The sequence below is a fragment of the Scleropages formosus genome, chromosome 22, assembly GCF_900964775.1.
Source record: "Scleropages formosus chromosome 22, fSclFor1.1, whole genome shotgun sequence".
Classification (NCBI taxonomy): Eukaryota; Metazoa; Chordata; class Actinopteri; order Osteoglossiformes; family Osteoglossidae; genus Scleropages; species Scleropages formosus.
This window is the reverse complement of record NC_041827.1, coordinates 23,502,717-23,525,265: the sequence shown is the minus strand read 5'-3', so window position 1 is coordinate 23,525,265 and position 22,549 is coordinate 23,502,717. Positions and strand designations below refer to the sequence as shown.

The window sequence follows — 22,549 nt, the reverse complement described above, 5'->3', positions numbered from 1 at the left end:
CGTTACCGTGTTTCTGCCCACTGTTACCACCCCCCGGCGTTGGTCACACGCACCTGTGCTCGCTTGCTCGCGACACTCTTGGCCAACGCTGGCCCGTTTGCTGTGAAAACACACTAAAAGTCGATGCTGGACACTGAGTGAGTGAGTCTGAGTGAGTTCACAGTTGAGTTGTGGCTTTTTGGCCGCGCGGGCCTCCAGTGACAGCGAGCGACAGTGTGAGTGTGACACAGCGCAGCTCAAAGTGTTGAACGTCCTCGAAACGCGGCTGTCCTGATCTCAGCGTGTTTTTGGGTGCGTATTGCAATAAGGAGAGGCGTCGGTGGGGCCGGGATGAAACCCTGCACAGCCTGGACACCTGAGACGGGATTCGAACCCACAGACGTCGGCTCCAGTCCATGATTCTGGTGCCCTTCTCTGCTGAAACATTGTTGCTACCGGTTTACCGCCGTGAGTTCCTTCACCGACACTTTTCCAGTCTAGTTCTCTGTCTGTTTGCAAATTGTTAACTTAAATTCTGCATGCTTGGTATAAGTGCACATTTTATATACCGGTATATAATATAAAAATAATATAGTGCTGCTTGAAAGTATGTGAACCCTATAGTGATTGTGATTATTCTTTTATAAATCTCATAAAATGAATAAAAGATTCTAACATATTCTTTACACTCCTCACTCTACTTACCCACTTGATTTAACCAATGCAACTTGGGCTTCACTTATTTTTGCACCTGCACCTATTGCATTTTTACAACACGCTTGATTTCCTCTAAAGCAACATATAGAATTGGTCATGACACACTTGTTATATCACAAGAAAGACTGATTCTCCTTACAAAATAATTTTGTGGTAAAACTAAGGGTCACACAGGGCTCGCATACTTTCAAACAGCACTCCCTGTGTGTGTGTGTGTGTGTCCGAGTCATGCAGGTGTAATGTTGTAAGCGGTCGTTCACTTCCACTTTTTGGTCTCCTTTCCCTGTACTGCTGCTAGAATCAGAGTATCGCTCCTGTTCACACCTGTATCCTCTATCATTTTATGGTGAAAAGAATTTTATAAAGAACATTTGGGTTCAGGCCACACACCTTGCTACTGTTGTGGTTCACTTGAACCGTACTTACCAACAAATTTCCTCCAGTTAAATACCCAGCTGCATCAGTGGATCGAGTACAGTTTTTCTCTTTGGATAAGAGACAGTTAAATAATAAAATTAGTAGTACTGTAGTAAGAGGTAGTAACTTTTCTGACACTGACTGTGTACCCAGCTAAATGCGAACTCATATCGTCAACTGTTTTATATGACACAGTTTCTTAAAGTACATTTTAAAATGTTTCCAACTGTGATTGTTAATTGAATGAAAAACAGGACAGTTATCACTGAAAGCAAAGTGTCCAGCGTGTAGGATTTCGCTTGAAGATTGACCCGTGCCTGGCTAATAAGTAATGGTACAGCTGTACAGGAGATTAACAAATCAAAGGAGGCGTACCTTTACATACAAAGCATTTAAAACACAACTTACAATAGACAAGTACACTGTATATAGTATTTATTTTGATACAAATTAAAGGGAGTGAAAAGAATCACTAATAATTCAGTTCTTTTTCATTTAACATGAATATTAAAAGAATTGATGTATTAAGTCCTCATACATACTGTCTTTGCAGGGGGTCTGCTTTCATTTACATGTGATATGAGACAATCAGCTGTTTATCTTCGACTGCTCTCCAATTCCAAAACAAGTAGCACACCATGTGCAACACAGTAAATTAACGCACCAAGACCTCTATTTGCTAATAAAAGCAAACAAAGAAAAATCACTTCTTTTCAGTTACCCTTGCCCTTTATAATTAATAGTAATTTATGGTGAAAGCAAATTAATGCTACGAACATGTCAATTTGAAATTAATTGAGCCAAGTAGCTGATTGGTGCAAACAGTAAAAAAAAAAAAAAAAAAAAAGTGTTCATCATAAGTATAAGAAGGTATTAGGTCACAAAAGAAATACAGGTGCGCAAAGTTTTGAAAGGTAATACCGAACTCCTGCAGCATGATGGAAGAAAGAGAGGTACTGTACAAGCACAGAGAATCACCACATACACCACAGGAATTAAAGATAATTGGCCCCTTCATCCTTAAAGAAAAAAAATGTAATGTTATATATAACACACACAGACATATTTCAAACAAGTTTAAAAAAAAAGAAATTCCACATGTACAGTTATACTATGAAGATGGACACCAAAATGGGAGCAAATTCCATGTTAGGTTGCCTTCAACATTAACTTTCATTTGGTTATTTCAAACCTGCCCTCAGTTGTACAGGATTTGCAGAGCTGTTTGAAATTGTGAGGCACTAAAAGTTTTTTGGTTCCTTTCAAAAAAAGTAAAATAAATTAATTTGATATGTTAGGACAGCAAACCAGTACAGTGAAAGGTCAGTTATATAAAAACAAAATTTGTTCAACAATTCAGGCATTTTAAGAACTTCCACAATTTTTTACCAGTGTTATCACTGCCATCTTCAGTTGAAATGCACAGCAGTCTGCAACCACAACCAAAACAATACCAAAGCTCTTTTGCGATAGACAATCATGCGCCCTTCCTCCACTTATGGCTTCAGTGGTGTGTCCAGTGTGTACCCATCAGTACACAGTACGATCATTCATAGAAGCCTACAGCTTCATCGCTGATACATGATGACTGCTGAAGCTCAGGTAATATCAGAGTAGCTGTGACCAGGCTGAAATAGAGCACAAACTGCACTATAACTGCACCCACCACTTTAAAAAGACAGGAGCAGCTATGGGGTGTGACTAAAGAAGTGTGCAGAACCACACGTGACACCCCAAAGCTAACATTGTACCTCCGCTCTGGTATTCCAAAGCGCGCCACTGAGTTTAGCTGTGGCACGAGTTAGAACAAGAATGACAACAGGGTTTGCCACGGCCTGGGCTTCTTCCCTTTACAGGGGCTCAGTAGGTCTGTGGGCTGAGGATGAAGAGGCGGTCCTCCTCCTTCCTGATCCACTTGAGCAGCTTGTTGATAGCAGATACCGCCAACGCCTTCGTCCCCAGGGGACTGAAACAGAGGTAGAGCTCAAAGCCACTTGTCACCTGAGGAACAGGGAGGGAGTGTGTGACTAATCCTTGGCTCGTCTGTTACAATTCTATACTCTTCATGTATTTACATATTAATGTGTTTATGGAATCCAGGGGTTGCTCATTAAAAACTGCAAAAAAATGTCTGTGATTTACATTAATTCATTTAGCTGACACTTTTCTCCAAAGTGGCTTCCAATGCTGATCTTCTATTTACCCATTTTTAATGCTGGGTAGTTTTACTGGAGCACTTTAAAGTCAGGACCTTGTACAAGGGTACTACAGATCGGGGTGGGAATCGAACCTGCAACCTTTGAGTCCAAAGACAGCAGCTCCAACTATTACAATACCAGCTGTCCCCATGGCATATGGAGATACTTAATTAGGAAATTGTGCAGGAAACCTTTTCTGGAATACATGGCTCCATTTGAAAGTTTACTTAATTTGGTTTTTCAAATTATTTTATTTTAGCCCTTACATAATCAATTAATTTTGTTTTTATAAAAAGTGCTCTACTAAGAAGAATTATGCACAGCACTGAACTAGAGACACAAGCAAAGAAAGAAAACAGAATCAAGCAAACTGGTTTACCAGCAGTGTGTTAAGGCAACTGAAGAGACAAAAACAAAAAAAATCTCAACTTGAACAATGGGAGAAAAATAAACCTGTAGAAGTCCAGCTACCAGCGGCTGCCCATCTCTCTACAGGAAGTGATGAGCATGGACTCACCCAGGCCAGCAGATTCTCCGACTCGCCGCAACAGTAAATGAACCGCAGAGGACGGGTTGGGTGATGTATGCGACTGTGCAGGTACTGGTAGAGCTCCATGATCCTTTCCTGCTCCTCTTCAGACTGGTATGGCACTGGGAACTCCGGGCTGCCAAAACAAGTTGGGGGGTGGGGTAATGGTGAAAGGCAAGAAATGATGAAAGTGACTAAAAACCACAACTCCAAATAGAGACACACACACACATTTTCAGAACCGCTTGTCCCACATGGGGTCGCGGGGAGCCGAAGCCTAACCCGGCAGCACAGGACGTAAGGCTGGAGGGGGAGGGGACACACCCAGGACAGGGTGCCAGTCCATCGCAAGGCACCCTAAGCGGGACTCGAACCCCAGACCCACCAGAGAGCAGGACCCGGTCCAGCCCACTGCGCCACCCCGGCCAACTCCAAATAAATAAATAAAACTCCATATCATTACACTGATAACATGTAATATCCACACAGACTCAATTCACACAGCTGTGTGTTTTCTTGCAGAGATTCATCTTACGTTTATTTATTTAGTTGATGCTCCAAAGCAACTTACAGTGTTAAGCTACTTACAATTATTTACCCATTTATACAGCTGGGTAATGTCACTGGAGCAATTTAGGGTACCTTACTCAAGGATACTATAGCTAGCGGTGGGATTCAAACCTCAAACCTTAGGGTCCAAAGACAGCAGCTCTAACTACTATGCTAATTGCTCCATTTAGGGAACAGCTGCTGAAACAGCGAGACTGAACCCCATTATGCTGAACAGAGTTGCTCCCATGGAGAGTGCTGCCAGATGGTCCCATTTATTAATGTGCAAAAACAACAACTGTGCAAAAATTGGAACTTTTCAAAATGTTTCTGGACAAATGGAAATAAAAAGCTTAATAGTTTAAAATGATTCTATATAGCTATGGATTCATGTAGTCTGCACATGTTTGGGAAAGGGTTAGAAGAGGTCTGGAGGCACCGAGGACAAGGTCAAGTCCAATCCGTTTTGCTCAACAAATGACGTTTCAAAGAAGACCATCAAGTTGTCAACATGATATATTTTTTCCTTTAACAGTGCAGAAAAAGCACAGGAGGTGCAAAACTAAAAAGAAAGCTTAATTTTTTTTTTACCTTTTTGAAGTACGATAATTTTTTTCTTTCAGTTTTTCATAACGGGATTTCCTTGCGTGGAATCCGTCACTCTGCATTTCCGTCCACCCATCCATTGTCAACAACCACTTATCCTGAGCGGGGTCAAGACGAGCCGGAGCCTTACCCAGCAACACAGGTCGCAAGGCCAAAGAGGGAGGGGATACACACAGGACGGGATGCCAGTCCATCGCGAGGCACCCCAAGCAGGGCTCGAACCCCAGACCCACCACACAGCGGGCACCGGCTGAACCTGCTGTGCCACCACGACCCCCCACTCTGCATTTGTTCTCTATAATTTGAATGCCTTCATACTTTATATAATATCCTCCTAAATGTCGATTAAGCTAAATCACCCTGTTAAGAACAAAATAATGATAAAATAATGAAAACAGTGCAAAAAACTACTGTACATTTGCAAAAATACTGAGTCCAAATGCTGTAAAAGAAGCTGTGAAGACCTGTGCGCAAGTGCTCCTGCTTGTCGCCATCACGCTTACCTGGTGTAGAGCCCCGAGCTCTTGGACTTGTACAGAAAGTGTCGGAGTTCTGGAATGCCAACCTGGGACACAGAGTAACTGGGGTTCTTCAGCGCCTCCTGCAGGGCTTGATAGGCAGTGCGCCGGCGCAGGCGTTCCAGGAAGCGGTGCTTGCAGTCGGACAGGTTGAAGAAGTCCTCGCGATCAGTGGAGACCAGGATGAGGCAGAGGTCAGTGCCAGGCTCCAGGTAGGAGATGTGTGCATGGAAGAAGCCGGCGGTGTTGAACTTAGGCAGACAGATGGGCGTCCAGCCCTCACCCTCACGGAACGAGGACGAGGAGCCCACCAGGTTGAAGAGGAGGTGCAGGTCCATGTGGTGCAGGTACTGGTCCTTCTTGCGTACCAGTGTAACCAGGTGGCTGCCTGCCAGCAGGATGGAGAAGACCAGGTTCTTGGCCTTGGCGGCCTGCAAGCTGGAGGAGATGACATCCCGGACTGAGCTGGACAGCGGCAGACAGGTGACCGCGCTTAGCAGGAGGCCCGGGTCGCGGTCCAGGAGCTTGAGCAGGTTGTCGGTGAGGTGCTCGGACCCAGCGAGTAGCCGGCGCAGGTCGTAGTTCTGCTTGTGCTGGAAGATGTGGTTGAGCTGTGTCAAGGTCAGCAGGCTGATGATCTGGTAGTAGATGTAGTGGAGTTCACGTGACAGATCCCTCTCAGACTGAAGGGTCTGGGCCACACCCACCAGGACCAAAGGACTCTTGCGCAAGAACACCACTTTGTAGCCATCTGGAAGAATTCCACAAACACGTTAAATAAAACAACAGAAACGGAAGCGGCTCCCTTAGCTGACACATTTCTTATTTCCAAATGAACTTGCAATGTTTTGCCCATTAATAAGGCTGAGTAATTTTTACTTCATCAGTTCAGGGTAAGCAACTATGGTTCAAGGGTACCACACTAGGAGGTGGGATTCAAACCAGAGTCCTTCAAGTCCAAATCAGCAGCTCTAACCACAATGCAAAATGTGCTGCTGATACAAGCAAATGAATACAATACAGTTGCTTTGTAATTATATTACTGATTTCCTCCATCACATACATGGTACTGTACTAAATTCTTTTAACATGACCCCACCCCATGCCAGGTTCTAAATCTCACCTGGAGTTCCTGCCTCACCTGCGTGGATTGACCGGATGATGTTCTTCTCCGCCTCCACGAAGGAGACGAGTGCCATCATGACACCCATGGTGCTGGACAGGGCTTCCTCTGTGCCATAGCGGGAGTAGATGGGCTTCCCCGCCTCGCTCAGTACAAACACGTGCTTCCGGTGGCGGCGCCACGCTTCGCTGGTCACGTCCTCCTCTTTGGCCCTGCTGCCCGGGTGCGACTCCTTCTCCTCCACTTGTTCCTCCTCACTCGGCAAACCCTGAGCTCCTTCGTCTGCCGGCTCCCCGAGCCTCGACGTGTTCTCTGACCCAGCAGCCTCTGCCCGGGTGTCATCGCCATCGGCCGTCAGGTCCTCAAACGACTGCGCGTGGACAAACATGTGGCTGTCTTGTCCAGCGCCTGTAACAAAAGTTGTCCACCACTCAGTCTGAGTTCAAATGCCAAATTGCCATTTTCCACCAAACTGCAAGGGCCACAAAGCAGCTCATTTACATTTACATGTATTCATTTAGCAGGCACTTTTCTCCAAATTGATGAACATCACAGAAAATACTATGTGTGCATTACATTAGCAGGAAGAGAGACATATATGCAGATGTGTGATTCTTAAGGCTCATTTCAAGAAAACCTACATTTAATCACATCTGCTAGTTATGTGTGACACATCTGCAATATGTTCTCTGCTCACAAGAATTTTTCACTCTCAGAATCAAAAGGAACATCACAAGCAACAACATGTGACAAACTGGGTGCGTGTTGAAAATGGGTAGCAATGAATGGGAAAAGGCATTTTCACAATTATGACACACTTGTGGGGATGAAGATCTGGTCCTTTATGAAGAACTTTTTTCTCTGAAATGTTCCAGCGTTTGATAGCAGAAGCACTGTCTAACTTTCATGGTTAAAAACACAAAGTTGAATTGCACGGGAAAATCTCTTTTCCAGAACATCCTAGAGTGTCCAGTTAGAATCTTATTCATGTTTTGCAGCTCAGCCACCATGATAATCGTTTCATGGCCAGCGCATTACTTTTCACGTCTAATGGTCGTACACTCACTGTACATCACTTTCAACAATTCTTTGTGCCTCTTTAATACACAAGCATGAGAGTCTCATTCATCTCCATAAATATTTCTGTTGCTGGGAAACTCCAGCTGCAGCTGTGCCTTGTGACTGTCATTCCAAAAGAAAGCAGCAGGACGCCTCAGCAACACACACTTGGGGAGGGGCAGCAGTGGTGTAGAACTACAGCTCATAACTGCAGTTGTCCCCTGACTTCAAAACTTAACTGGGACCCAAAGGTGGCTTTCTCACTTGAAAAGACAGATGGATGGATTGGATGCATTGGATGGACTGGGTGGATTACATTCAGTTACCTGCATCAGGTAGCACAGGGGTTAGAGATGGCACCATTGAACCTGGAGGACACATGTTTGAATCCCATCTGCTGCTGTAATCACAAGTTCATCAGGGTACTTACCCTAAATGGTTTCAGTAAAAACTACCCAGCTGTATAAATGGGTAAATCGTTGTTAAAGGAATTCAGGTAATTTAGAAAATAGCAATTAAAACAGAGCCTCCACTGATCTCCCCGGGGCTTCTTCACATGTCCCGTACTGCCTTTTGCATGTCTAGGAAAGGGTGTCGCCGGCCTTAGAGACTTGAGTCTTATCACTACGGCAGTAAAAGTCCTACTTGAAACTCACCCAGAGCAAAGGTGACCTTAAACACACAATAAAACAGCAGCACCACATCAATATCAACTTTGGTTATGCAGCGCATGCCCTAACACAAAACGGATATTTTTTATAAATGGCAGTCAAAGTCCAACTGTAACAGCATATACATTTACAACAGTAATATTTCTCACACACGATAAACAGAAAATGTGGCCAGTTTCCCTGTGCTGTCACAAAGAGTGTTTCATTACAGTTATTGATCAGTACACACCGAAGAGCCACCAGCAGCCAGAGTCACACGTCACTATTAGTACTACAGCATCTCGCAGCCATCTTTAGATAACAGCGTACAATTTTTACTTTTTTTTTCCTTAAATTAAATTATCATTGAGGGGGGCACGGTGGTGCAGTGGGTTGGACCTCATCCTGCTCTCCGGTGGGTCTGGGGTTCGAGTCCCACTTGGGGTGCCTTGTGACGGACTGGCGTCCCGTCCTGGGTGTGTCCCCTCCCCCTCCAGCATTACACCGTGTTAGGCTCCGGCTCCCTGCAACCCTGTATGGGACAAGCGGTTCAGACGATTGTGTGTGTGTGTGTGTGTGTGTGTAAATTATCATTTGAAAATGTTGCAGAAACTGCATGGCAGCCATCTGCCCCGTGTCCTCGCTCTCTTATGGAGTATAGCGAACATACACCATTGATTTTTATTGTCTGTTATGTTCAAAATATGAGAACAGAAGCCTTTCTGAACAGTGTTCTGTGACCAGTATTAGTGCTTCCACCTAGTTGTTTCACCATTGATACTTTCTGTTCTACTTCATATCAAAGTAGCAGTTTTCCAAGCAAGAACATTCCTCCTCCACGTGTGATGATTACACAACCAATCATCCGGAAACTCAGTTAGAAAAATTTCAGTTGGTCATTTTTGATGCTCATATTTATCAGTGGGTGAAAATTTATTCACCTGGGATATTATATTATTCCTAAGCACACTAGGTCAGTCTATTCAAGTCTAGTTCGCACTAGTTCTGTTTACTCAAGTTAGTCAGGAACTTGCAACACGTGAAGCACAACCCCAGCACCTTTCGCTTCTCTGGATGAGCAGCTTGTGTAACAACAAGGAATGGAGAAGGACAGCTCCCCCCATGAGGAAACATCTCACAAGTCTGAACAGGATCTGGGATAATAGGAAGAGATATGCTTTACATTTGTCATCAGGCTTCTGCATGAAACAAACGCTTTTTCTAAGTACAGAAGGGCCCTCATTTTAGATACATACACACACATAGATATCTATCGATTATTAGTAACTGCTTCTTCAAAGGAGGGTTTCCAGTTTATCTGGGAAGCATAGCTTGTGAGACATGGTACAACCTGGACAGACTGCCAGTCTATCGCAGGACACACACTCATTCACACACACACGTACACTCAAAGGGCATTTCAGAGCCACCAGTTCACTTGAAAAACACATCTGAGGACTGCGTGAGGAACCTAGAGCACTTGGAGGAATCCCACAGCAATATGGTGTGAACATGCAAAGTTCAAACAAACTGAACTGGATTTGTCCCCAACACACACACAGCTATATTTAATATATACTGTGTATATATACACACACGTACGCACACACACCATTTGTTCCATTCAAAGGTTTAGCACATTTGCTGGAAACAATTTTTTTCACAAGGCCTTTGGTTAACAAGTTTGATCAGTAAATGAGCTGCCATGTCATCCCAGCTGTTCTGCTGCACTTCCCCAAGACGTAGGACACTTGTGGGTTGCTTTGATTTCACCCTTCTGTCCAGTCCATCCCGTACAAGTACTGGCCAAATGCAGCCAAAGTTTCCACTGGTATTCTATAAAACATATCTAAATGTGTGTATATATAGTATTACTGTAGAGCTTAACATGTTGTTAGAGTGAACACTATTTCAACTATGGATGCACCTCCACCATCCTACTGATAATGCATCTGGGTCTTGAACCCCATCCAAAACCTTAAGTGTCCTTCAGCGCAGTGGACAGCATCACTACCAATGTTTATTTTCACCCCGGTGATGTGACAAAAGAGCACCTGAGACACCTTTCCACCCAAGAAGTGGTGACATGCATCGCAGGGAAGTGCAGGTGCAGTACTGTACCTGGTTCTGTCCCCTCCACCAGTCCTGGAGTGGGGCTGTCACACCTGTCCTGGCGCAAGCGCTCCACTGGGGCCAGGCTGCCATTCGCGGTCTCCCACGGAACGGCTTTGTTGTGCACATCAGCTGCCATCGCTGTAACCGGCTCCAAACGCCTGCAAACACATGGCCGCGTTCACCGTGAGGCCATGAAAGACACTTCTTGTATCGTCGTTTATCACACTTATTAATAGAGCTGATGAAGCACTTTTGTCTGGAACATCCTACCGTACTTTCACTGTAAAAGTCTCTTTAAAACATGTCATATTGACGCACTCTGCAGTATTCCACTTTTACACTGCAATTTCTCCTACAGACTGATATGTGCAGTGACACAATGCACCAATAACTGTGACTTCTTGTGCGAAACTACAATATATGAAGCAGCTCAACTGTGCAGCAGCACACCACTTTTTTTTTTTTAAAAAAAAACCTGTTTTATCAGGTATCCAGACTCCAGAGGGGAAAAAGAGTCACTGGGCCCAGTAGCCAGGATGGGGGGAGTGAGTGATGGGGGGGGGGGGGGCACACCCGAATTCAGCCTGGACTCCTCACATTCAGGGAAAGGTCACTGTGACTTCACATGCAGCAAATTCATGTTTGAGACAGAGAGTAAGGGCTTCCCAGTGTGGGTCTCTCCGGGAGCCACTGGGACTCGGGGGGAATCCCGGAATGTCAGTCAGTGAGTGTAACACTCTTGAGTGTTCGCTAGTTTAGGTTTAGCGCAGCGCGAGGCCGGGCAGCATGCCATGCCATGCCATGCGCGGAGGGACGCCGCACTTATATTTTAAAAGAGTGCTGAACTGCGCCAAACTGAAAGGTGCGATCGACACTGCGCTGTGTCAGAAAAGGAAAAGAAACGCACAAACCTCTCAGTGATCCACGACACAGTGCATGATCTCCTTGCGCTCGCTCGCTCGCTCTCGCTGTGAAAGGAACTCGGGATCGGGATCTGTCACAGAGGTCGCGGCTGCCACATGCGGGACGCGCGGCATTGTGGGAAATGAAGTCCGCTTCCTTCTGTCTGTCTGCACACACTTATATTAGCCGTTTTTTCCATTTGTTATTTTATTCAGCATTTAGTTGACTCCTTTTTCCAATGTGACTTAAACGACATCTTTCTGACGCCTTCCCCCTGGGAGATTCTAATATTGTTTTTGTACTGAACCTATTGTTCACCTGTAGTTTACCCTTAAATGTCACCTTAATGACGTAACATTTTAACTAAATGTATTATCTGTAAACTAAAACACCAGACAGTGCCCTCAAGCGCGAGGAACTTCGTATTTTTCAATTAATGTATCATGTATGTAATAATTATGGATAAGCCGTGTCAGAGCCGAGAGCAGACACAAGACAAGAGTTTCCTCAAATAGAAAGAAGGATATGCCTACGAATTAAAAACAAAAGTCTGTCCACCCAACTAAACTGGGCAGTCACGGCTCACTCGTAGGCTGTAGCTCGGCAAGTAATGGAGGAGGGGAAAAATTAATTTGGAACACTGATGCAGGAGTAAGTACATCCTTCTATCACTGAAATGTTAAATTTCGCCACCTGTCAGTACTCTCGTACTTTTCTTCAAGCTACGTGCATTTGGCATGTTTTGGATGCACATAAACATAAATTAATCTACTAAATACAGCTGTACTGAAGACTTAGAACACACAAAGTAAAAGTCCACTCTTCTCTACTAACTGCTGCTGTTGAAAGCGGTCTCAAGATGCAAGGTAAAATGTCTATGTCCCATATGAAATAAAGCTAATGCCAGTATCAAAAATAAAAACGCTTTCACTAGAATATTACAAGAAGCTCATTCTTGCAAATTTTTCGTTTAAGCGTCAAATTCGAGAACAAGGCAAGGCGTTCGTAACTCCACAATTACTACTGCTGAACGTGGACCACTCCACAAGTAAACCAACTCCCTATTAGGTTAAAGCGAATTCCTCGATGAGTAAAACAACTTCCCATTGGTTGTCCTGTTCACGGCGGGCGAGAGGTGATGACGCAGGAGCAGGAGGAGCCAACGCTGCGTTTGAACTGAGCGCGCCGCGGAGTCCGGCCCGGGTCGCCAGGAAACCTTAGTTAGTGTTTTAGAAACGTTTTAATTGCGCGTCTGGAAATAGCAGCATTTGTTAGAACTTTTATTTACTGTTCATCAAGCCAAAGAAGTAACTGCTTTGTAAATTGGCATCGTTGTGGTGGATTGAGATTATACGGTGTTGCAAATTTCCGTACTTGATTGATAACCATCATCATGATGATGTTCCTTCAGTAATAATTGGAAGGTGGGAATTTTTCTTGTGCGATGTGTCGTGATGCTCGTTTACTGTATGATCGTCCTCAAAAGGTGTAATTATTGATCCACTGATCATTTGATTTGGTCGGTCTCATCGTCGTCACGATCGTGTCCACTCATCATCATGACACAGTTTTATCGTGACGAAGCTTAAAGTTTCCGCTTCCGAAACGATCGGATCCGACCAGCTTCTTTTGGGAAGTTTGTGGGGAGAAACATCGAATCGAGGAGGAGTGTTTCTATTATTTTTTTCTAACATCTCTATACATTCTATCTTCATCTTTGTTTACTTTCTCTTACTTAAGTTAAGAGGTTTGGAGGTGTTCGGGTTAGAATTGCTCAGAGTGAGTGAGTGAGTGAGCGAGCGAGCGAATGTCCCAGTTGTCGGAGTTAAACTCACGTTTGGGTTTACTTGTCTTTGTTTGACAGGCTGGGCTGCAGAATGCCGATCCGAGCTTACTGCACAATCTGTTCGGATTTCTTCGATCACTGTAAAGATGTGGCGGCGATCCACTGTGGCCACACCTTCCACCATGAATGGTGAGATTTTTCTGCCGCGTTTCAAGACGTGCAAAACTCATAACTGTTCATGGGGAAACTCAACTGTTACAGGTTTTCAGATGCTAAATATCTGAGGGTTACTTTTCACTTTATGCTCTGTGTCAACAACATCATGTTCGCGAGAATCGCGTGGCCCCTACAGTCACACACAGTGATCAGAGAAAGAAACGTCACGTGGACGACGTGTGGATCTTCGCTGTGGATCTTCGCTGTGGATCATCATCTTCTGCACTCGGCGCTTTCGCGGGACAGCGCGGATCGTAATTGTGGACGCGGCACATTGACATTTGAGTCTGTGTGGCGTGGTGGTTGTTGATCACTTGCTTTCTCTCAGTCTTCTCCAGTGGTTCCAGACAGCTCCCAGTAAGACCTGTCCACAGTGTCGGAAACAGGTTTGTGACGTCGTCTTTCCTGCACGTGAGGGGAAAATGAGCAGAGAAGTGCAGGGAAGTGCATTGATTGAGCTGTGCAGAATTGACAATAGCTGTGTTGTGATGATGACCAATGACTGATGGCAGGCGCCTCACAGGTCAGCACCAGGCACATCATCAGCAAGCTCTTCTTCGATGTGGGAGGGGAGGAGCACAGTTCTCCTGTGGATCCAGAGAGTTTGCAGGTGAGGTGTCCTCTCATTCGCAATCTGCTGGACTCATATTCGCCCGACCTCGCAGGATAAAGTTTGACACGTGCTGCTCCGTTCCCGTTTCAGAATGAGCTGGACAGATTGAAAGCTCTTTTGAGTTCGAAAGGTACGGAAAAACCAGCGTTCCGATGTGTCTCCTGCAGCGGTATGTGTGAACGTGTCCCGTTTCCTCGCGCGGTGCTTTTACAACACTTGCACTTGGTTTACTGTGCTGTTTCTGACATGAACCTTGCTTCAGAGAGGGACTGGAGGGACAGGCAGAAGACTGTGGACAGCCTGCGGGAGACCGTGGAGAGGCAGAAGGTGGACCTGGAACGTGTCAGGAAGGAGGTTGGAGAGAAGGAGATGCTCTGCTCTGTGCTCAGGGTAAGGACTCGTGTCGCATGCAGTGGAAAAATCTTCCATCCCGTCATATATTTGCGTAGCGTTTCGGTGAAGGAGAAATGTTTCCCATCTTTTGTCTTGGAAATCAAAGTTACGGGTCATTTGAAGCGTTGGGTATTTCGACGTCTCCGCTCTTTACGTTTCGGTCTCGGGGAATTTAGCAGAGATTGTGGTGCTGCGTGATCGGAAAGGGCTGTCAGTGCATTACTGTAATTTGACGTACAAAGTGGCCTTTTTAACACATCGCCTTCACTTCTCAGAAACAAATGAAGTATCTGGAGAACCAGCAGAACGAAATCCTGTCTGCGAAGGAGGAGGCCCGACAGCTGAGGACTAAAATGAAGACCTATGAGAGGTTGAGATGCTGCGTCTGGTTCTCCTGCTGTGGTTTTCTCTGTTTTTTTTGGACACTTGGTGGTCTTTTAGGAGTGTGGCATGGAGAGCATCATTGCACACACTTGCTTCTGCTCCCCCAGCCTGGATCTGCTCCTTCAGGGTCAGCGGGCTGAAGTGGAAGCTATGATTGCAGACATGGGTGTTGGACAGTCTGCTATGGAGCAGCTCTCGATCTACTGCATCTCCCTCAAGAAGTAAGTGTGCTCTAATGCTGTTTCCTGTTTCGCAGCTTCTCCAGCAGCTTCTTCAGTCTGTTCACCCTCTCTTCTCCTACCGTGGTTACACTTTTGTCTGGTTTTGTGGAGGAGCAGTGGGTGGCAATGGCTGACGGACACCGTGCTGATTGTTCTCAGTTCCACCTTTGCTCTAGTGTAGTGTGTCATCCAAGGTTTGCACGTTTATTAATAAATGTAGAATCAGGTTAATGAGTTATGTTAATAAAATGCAGTCATCTTTATTGATCATTTCTGTAGTAAGGACGTGTGTTAGGGGTTCTATGCTTAAAACCCCAAAGCTCTGATACAGCAAGCAGTGCTGCTTCTGCTTCCATGTGAATCTCGCAAAGTTTGGTTTGTGTTTTAAAATATAAATAAATTAAAAAAAATAAATAAATAAATAAATAAATAAAAGATGCTTCTGTTAGTAATGGGTGACATTTATAGTGAAACTAGAGCTCCTCTACATTTACACTGATTCACTTAGCTGACTCTTTTCAGTGCCTTACAGGAATTTTAGGGTAAGTACCTTGCTCAAGGGTACTGCAGCTGGGATTCGAACCTGTGACCTTCGGGTCCAAAGGTGGCAGCAGCGCTAATCACTATGCTACCAGCTGCCCCCACATCATGTCGCTTCTGTGATGCGTTACATTTAATGAGCTCTTGTGTCCTCTTTGTCTCTGTAGGGAGTACGAGAATCTCAAAACGAGCTACCGGAGCACCAACGAGATGTGTGAGAAACTGAAGAGGGAAGTTTTTGCTTCTAGTTCAAAGGTGATTTTCATGTCATTTTACTTCATTTCATACTTTCATGCACTTTATTTCATACTTTATGCTGGCATTGGCAGAAGAAGCCCTTCTCTCTCCTCCCTCCCCCCCCCCCCCCCCCGCAGTGGTTGATGTCCTCATACTCTCATGTTCTTTTGTGACCTCGTTGTGTGCTGGACCGGTGGTCCTCACATCTCGGGTCTCAGATCCTTACTGCTTTACTCTGTCCTGTGATGTAAGATATTACTGACCGGAAGAGAGCAGCTGCACATGGGTGTTACCAAAACCAATGGATTGAGTGCATCCATATGGGCTTCTTTCTCTCCAGGTGCAGAAGACCATGCTGGAACTGAACAGGTCCAAGGAGGACTTGAGGACAGTTCAGGAGGACCTGAAGAACGCAGATAAGGAGATCACTGTAAGTACTGATGAAAACAAAACAAAGTGATTGGTCACTATTTATGTATTTATTTATTCATTCATTCATTCATTGCAGCGATGGCCCTATTGGTGTGAACTGATCCTGTGTTCAGTGATGTCATTACTCTCCTGCTAATTGCTGTTGCACCAGGCTGTCACAGAGCAATCTCTCTCTCTCTCTCACGCACGCACGCACGCAGCACGCACAAGAGTATGTCAGACAGGCTTTCGTTCTACTGCTTCTCCAGATACTTCATTTGTTTCTGAGAAGTGAAAGTGATGTGTTGAAAAGGCCACTTTGTATGTCAAAGTACAGTAACACACTGATAGCCATTTCTGATCACACACACCTCCTGTAGAAGGGCTCCTCTGTGCTACAAATGCAGGTTATGAGTACAGGTTGCCTGTTCTACGAACATGTTTGCCTGTTTTCCATTTTACGTGTGTATAGAGTATGTTGTAAATTGTACGCTGCTGCAACCAAAGTGAGTTTCCCTCTTGGATTAATGACATTTATTTATTTATTCATTCATTCATTCATTCATTCGTGTTCCGTCAGAGTCTGAAGAAGAAGGTTGAGATCCTGCAGAAGACCCTCAGCACACCGACTCGCACCAACGAAGCCCTCAGCAGGCTGGTGTTCGAGAGGTGGGAACAACCTGCTCGCACTCCATTAGCCCGTGTTGCCATCGGAGAGGCCCTACAGGGGGCTTCGGATCGCATACGGGAGCCATGTAGTACAAAGTGCACTGTAACAATTGGCAATAACTGCTTGAGACAGAGTTCCTAAAGCAAAATGGAGCTGTACTCATGCTTTGTATGGATAAAAACTTGCATGATGATCTTTACATTAACAGAGGTTTTTTTGGAGTGATGCCGACAGGCCTCCTCTGAACTCTTGGAGCTGCTGCCATTTGCCTGCGCTGCTGCCACTTAGTTAGAAATGCGGTCGCAGTATCAGCAATCAGTCAGTGCCCCCCCCCCACCTGCCTCGGTCCAGTGTGAGACTTCATTTCGTACACGTGCATCCCAGAGTACCAACAGTACGCGAAGGGCATTGTGCCAGCAGAAGGAGCGATTTGGATGCAGACACGTAATTGTTGAGTACAGTGCGATTGTCTCAGACCGCTGTATGAACCAGTGTGTCAATTCAATTCCATTTGTTTTTATAGAGCGTTCTTCTCACATGGTCACAGACAACCAAAAACTTTTGGGTTTTCGATTTTGGACCTCTTGTGTGTGGAACCACCAAGCGGGTAGAAGTGGAAGAGCGTAGCAGTCTCCTTGGGGTGCAGCGATTTGACTGTGAAGAAACCCAACCAAAATGGAAATATTTTCTTAAAGCCGAACCTACGCCCCGATCCGAGTCCTTCGGCTCTGCGTTTGGACACTGGTGCTCAGTTTAGGTGTCACTGCCCGTCATTTATGGCTCGCGTGTCTCCTTGGCAGCCCTGCCCCAGTGGAACTGAAGCAGCCTCGTCTCCATCAGCCAGCAGACAGTGAGGACATTGACCTCAACGTAACTTTTGACATCTCCACCCCTGAGCTTGGTGGCAGAAAGCCTGGGCCGGTTCCATCCAAGAAGATGCGCATGGATGCTGCGGAGTGAGTGCCTTCTCAGGGAATCCTGGAGGTTCCTGACCCTCGCGTGTCTCTGGTGTGTGTGTTGTAAACGCTGCTTTCTCTGCAGCTCGGCTCCTTCGAGACACGAAGAAAACACCTCAACGGGAAGCAAGGTATTGCTGCTGGAGCACTCGCACGCTGCTGCCACGATGCCATCTACACAGCGCTGCTTCTCACCATGCTTTTTGCAGAACCGCTCTGTCCGAGACGAAGAGATCCTCATTGAGCCCTTCCTGCGCAACTCCATCCTCTTCAGGAAGAAGACTTTTGGGAGCATGTTGGATCCCACGCGGAGCAGAGTGGGCACCGTGAGTTTGAGCACATTGACCTTCGCATTGTTTCTTCCCCTCTTGCCACGCCCATCCGTCTATGATCAGTAACCACTGGTCCATGTTGCGTTACAGTAGTCCAGAGTCTATCCTGGAAACAGAGCGTGTGAGGCAAAGTGGGCGGAACACCAGTCCATCATAGTGCAGATGTACACAACCGTTCACTCGCACACAACAGGGAACTTAGAGACACCGGCTCATCAGAAACACTCATTGGACTATGGGAGGAAACCAGAGCATCTGCAGGAAACCCATGCAAACAATGGGAGAACATGCAAACTCCATGCAGACTGAGGTGGATTTGAACTCCCTTCCGAACCAACAGCCCTTCAGGTGTTCTCGTTCTTTTTGTTCCTTGTTTTAGGTGAGAACTGGATTTGATGGCCTTGGAGGGAGAGCTAAATTCATCCAGCCGGTATGAAAGCTGTTATTAATGTGGTATTTTAGTGAAATGTACACTGATTCATAACAGATCCATAACATCTGAATTACGGATTTTTGAAGACGGTGATATTTCCCAGTTAGTTGTTTTTAATGACGTTTTTTCCCCACTTACCTATTTTCTAAATTAATTGACCTGCATTTCTTATGGGATGAACTGATCAGTTGCTGCAGTTGATCAGGAGATTCTTGAAATTAGGGGCTTTTATTTTGTCTTTTTTTTTAAATTAAATTCAGTGTTGTTTGAAGTTAATTCTTACTGAGATTTTTTTCCATTTGTTATAGTTTTATTTATTTAAATATTGCATAGCTTTATAATAGCTTTTATGAAATATAACCCGCAAATAAATATTCAGTATTCAGCCTTTATTCAGTGAACTCATGGAAAAGGTCACTGGATTTATTACCACATCGGTTTCCAAATAAATTTACAGACTGTTGTGTGTAAAAGCTGAGGAACCGCTGTGTGTGTGTGTGTGTGTGTGTGTGTGCGCGCGCCCTGTGTGAGGAGATGTTCTTAACTAGATGAGCAGCTCTTCCTGCACAACTGCAGTGCAAATCAGCCTGTTTTCTGTCATTTTCAATGTGGTATGAATGTCAAGATCAGAATGTAAAAGTCGAGTAATTTTGTCTGCTCAGCGCTTCATCTTAGTTTCTCAGCTGTTTGTCTTCCTGTGTTCCCCTCGCAGTCGCCGCTCTCCGAGATCCGTCCCCTTGCCATCAAAGCCAAGAGGAAGAAGGTGTCTCGGCCACCGCAGGGCAAGCTTCTCACCCTGGACGGCTTCCTGGAGTGAAGGGCACTTGTGTGTCCATCACGTGGATCCGCAGCTATGCTCAAGTGGACCGCTGCACTTGTCAGTTCCCACTGTCCTGGAGCGGGGTGGCCCTGGGTCCGAGGGGCTGCTGGAGGAGTGCTGCTGACCTGGTCATCTTCACCTCACACACGCAGAGCTTTGTGTACTCTTGTCAGTCTTTTTTTTGTGAGACTTGTGTACTTGAGATACTTGCAGGTTCTGACTGTGAATCAGTTTCATCACGTGGAATCACAGCTGACCCAAGCTTTTACAAAGCATCTTCAATGAACAAGTGGAATCTGTCAAATTACAGGTCACAGCATTGCTCTTTCTGTCTGTATGATGAGTCCTTCATGTCAGTGATGTCCCCAGTGGGAGAACTTTGTTTTGTGTACAGTACGTTTTTCAGTACTTAATGAGTTTGTAGTGTGTCCCTTTAAAGTCTAGTTTTTCCTTTGTATTTGCAGATGTTTCAAGGTGGAGTAAAATAAAATATAGTTTCCTCCGATTTCTCCTGTCCCCTTAATTTTCACTGCAGACTAAAACGTTGTTTTTACACTATAATAGCTGTGAATGTAGCACAATAACACAATTGGGACTGGAAGGCTGTTCATAACTCATTTTATTCATAACTCCAAAGTAACTTTTGCTACCACATCAGTCAGTAAAGGCTTCAATTCTGAAGTACTTCAATTTCATTATTTTGTGTTGCCATGTGGAATATGGCTAATACATTTCTAAAAATTCTTAGATTTGTTCAGTAAGTGTCATGTAAATGTGAGGAGTCACTGTGTGTATGTGTTTAGTGCTAATCTACCTGCATCTTTGGTCCATGTGTGGTACGCATGCGGTCCCGGTTACTGCACTTCTACAAAAGTGCCTGCAGGGGGCGCCCTTTACTCAGCCGAGCGATGGGGCAGCACCGAATCAGCAGCCTGATGCTGAGTGTCAGTGATGACATGGAGCAAGTGAGTGGTCCCGTTATCTAGGTCCTGTTGGTCAGAAGGATGCACCCTCACGCTTACACACGCTGAGCGCAATTCGGAGTTAGCAGTTCATCTGAAACACATCTTTGGACTGTGGGAGGTAACCAGAGCACCTGATGGAGAGCCACATCAACACCGGAAGAACACGCAGACTGAGCCAGATAAGAACCCGCATCCAAACTCACAGCCCAGGAGCTGAGGCACCGATGCTACCTGCTGAGCCGTGTCTGTGTGCATATTATATTTACATGTATTTATTTAGCAGACGTTTTTCTCCAAAGCAACTCCCGATGAACTCTATGTAGTGTGATCAGCCCACACACCTCATTCACCGCGGTGCCTTACACTGCTAGATACACCGCTTACACTGGGTCTCTCATCCATACATCAGTGGAACACACGCTATGGGTGGACCTGAACAACATGTCTTTGGACTGTGGGCGGAAACCAGAGCACCCGGAGGAAACCCACACAGACACAGGGAGAACATTTAAAAACAGAGGAGGAAAGAGAGACATTCATAGATAGATGACAATCACAATTTGTCTGACACTGATCGTCTCGTACCTTTATGTGTCCACAGAAGAGGTCTGACAGTCAGTATTTTGGTCCGCGTTTCCAAGGCAACCAGAGACAGAAGAGAACAGAACAACAGTCGGTGTCAAAATTCCAGGTACATCAGCCACAGAGGTGCAGAATTATGTGATGCAGCAGCTGGAAAGTAATGAAAAGCACAGCAATGTGCAGCAAACCCGGAAAGAGTGTTTGGGGAGTAAAACTGGAGTCACGTGGTGAAAATTGCTGATCTTCAGAATCACTGGATACAAATGAATGAATGAATGAATGAGCTTTATTGCCAAGTATGTTTACACATACAAGGAATTCGTCTTGGTGACAGGAACTTCCACAGCACAGACAGAATGACAGTGACAAGACACAGATAATAAAAATAGAGCGGGCTAATAAAAGATAAATATCTATATAGAGTATAAAGTACACAATATATAAAACAGAGACTAGACATTATATGTTTGTACAGGTATGTTATATACAATGCAAGGGAAAGTAAATAAGAGATACGGTGTGAGAAATAAATGTACATATAAATAGCATTGTTTATTGCACCAGTTTACTCCCTGGGGGGCATTTAGCTGTTCATGAGGTAGATGGCTTGAGGAAGGAAGCTTTTCCTGTGATCATTTTCCAAATGATTTTTGTTCAGCTGAAACCCATGTATTGTTTTCCTGTGTATTACATCCTGGGGTGGCAGCTGCTCCATACAGGACAAGAAAGCCCTACGGAAGGTGGTCAAAAGAGCTCGGGAAATCATCGGCACGCAGCTACCAGCAGTCGAGGACACCTACAGCAGACGCTGCATCAGAAAGACGACGCGCATCACGAGAGATCATAGTCACCCTCGCACGGGCACTTTTCCCTTCCCTGCCGTCTGCAAAACGACTCAGGTCTATTCGAACCCGCACGGCTAGGTAGAGGAACAGCTTTTACCCCACTGCTGTAAGACTATACAACACTCACCAATGTGCCACCTTCAGTAACTAGAGTTGGACTGTTCCACCCAAGCACATGATTGGTAAATTACACTGCCACTTAAGCATTCTCACGTTCTGAGTTCTCTGGCTGTCTACTGTTATTTATTGTTATTATTGCTACCATTATGTACTGTTATTAGCATTACTCACTGTCATTGTCATTGTTTTGTGCAGTATTTCTGTTGTTTTTGTCCATTGTCTGCGAAGAAGCATTCAAGAAGAATTTCATGATACTTGTACACGGTACTTGTACCTATGACAATAAAAACTTGAAACTTGAACATGATTTCACACCATTTTTGCCCCAAGAATGTTAATAAATTAATAAACAGATAGATAAATAAATAAATCAAACAAACTTGTTGCTGTTTGGAGTTACTGATCCCTTCCCTAGTTTCACCTCTAATGCTCAAATAGACCTTCCAGCCATGCACACACGCCGCTGATTTCTCCCGTTTGCCAAACACACTCCCTGCCTTCTTTATACACCCTCACACACCGGTGTCCTCTCGACACACATTCGCACACCTGGGGGGACAAGCTGCCCCGTGCGTCCCGGCCTGCGTTCCGTTCTCGGTGAGCGTCTACAAGTTCTGAAGCTGCTCCCCAGCTGATCTGCTGCCGCAGGACACACACCTGTC

The 22,549-nt window shown here is 45.2% G+C and overlaps 2 protein-coding genes across 9 annotated transcripts; one reads left to right on the top strand and one right to left on the bottom strand.

The window, feature by feature from the left end:
• Positions 1 to 1,553: 1,553 nt before the first annotated feature.
• On the bottom strand, positions 1,554 to 11,609 carry mon1a (MON1 secretory trafficking family member A). 2 transcript variants are annotated; one of them, XM_018734196.2, is made up of 6 exons: positions 11,372 to 11,609; positions 10,467 to 10,618; positions 6,655 to 7,044; positions 5,499 to 6,264; positions 3,829 to 3,976; positions 1,554 to 3,114 (listed from the first exon to the last, which is right to left on the bottom strand). In XM_018734196.2, the coding sequence occupies exons 2-6, from the start codon at positions 10,594 to 10,596 to the stop codon at positions 2,974 to 2,976; spliced, it is 1,575 nt and encodes a 524-aa protein (XP_018589712.2). In that variant the 5' UTR covers positions 10,597 to 10,618; positions 11,372 to 11,609; the 3' UTR covers positions 1,554 to 2,973. The 2 variants fall into 2 exon arrangements, with proteins under 2 accessions (XP_018589712.2, XP_018589711.2); XM_018734195.2 differs by having other exon boundaries at positions 1,554 to 3,079.
• Positions 11,610 to 11,865: 256 nt separating this feature from the next.
• On the top strand, positions 11,866 to 19,872 carry traip (TRAF-interacting protein). Of its 7 annotated transcripts, none has more exons than XM_018734203.2 (16): positions 11,869 to 12,014; positions 13,228 to 13,338; positions 13,694 to 13,751; positions 13,889 to 13,975; positions 14,069 to 14,147; positions 14,241 to 14,368; positions 14,647 to 14,741; positions 14,863 to 14,976; positions 15,684 to 15,771; positions 16,094 to 16,183; positions 16,745 to 16,833; positions 17,635 to 17,790; positions 17,876 to 17,921; positions 18,000 to 18,116; positions 18,502 to 18,552; positions 19,268 to 19,872. In XM_018734203.2, exons 1-16 carry the CDS (start codon positions 12,007 to 12,009, stop codon positions 19,370 to 19,372), a joined length of 1,422 nt encoding a protein of 473 aa, XP_018589719.1. In that variant the 5' UTR covers positions 11,869 to 12,006; the 3' UTR covers positions 19,373 to 19,872. The 7 variants fall into 7 exon arrangements, with proteins under 7 accessions (XP_018589713.1, XP_018589719.1, XP_018589718.1 ...); XM_018734204.2 differs by having other exon boundaries at positions 11,871 to 12,014; positions 14,069 to 14,108; positions 19,268 to 19,372; XM_018734197.2 differs by having other exon boundaries at positions 11,866 to 12,014; positions 17,876 to 18,116.
• The last annotated feature ends 2,677 nt before the right edge of the window (positions 19,873 to 22,549 follow it).

Excerpts from the sequence above, each read along its gene's own strand:
- mon1a (XM_018734195.2), bottom strand. The coding sequence starts at position 10,596 with ATGGCAGCTGATGTGCACAACAAAGCCGTTCCGTGGGAGACCGCGAAT. Across the intron at positions 7,045-10,466 it reads GGTGGAGGGGACAGAACCAG|GCGCTGGACAAGACAGCCAC; the intron begins GTACAGTACTGC and ends CTTTTGTTACAG. Across the intron at positions 6,265-6,654 it reads CATCCGGTCAATCCACGCAG|ATGGCTACAAAGTGGTGTTC; the intron begins GTGAGGCAGGAA and ends GAATTCTTCCAG.
- traip (XM_018734197.2), top strand. Across the intron at positions 13,752-13,888 it reads GTCCACAGTGTCGGAAACAG|GTCAGCACCAGGCACATCAT; the intron begins GTTTGTGACGTC and ends GGCGCCTCACAG. Across the intron at positions 13,976-14,068 it reads TGGATCCAGAGAGTTTGCAG|AATGAGCTGGACAGATTGAA; the intron begins GTGAGGTGTCCT and ends TTCCCGTTTCAG.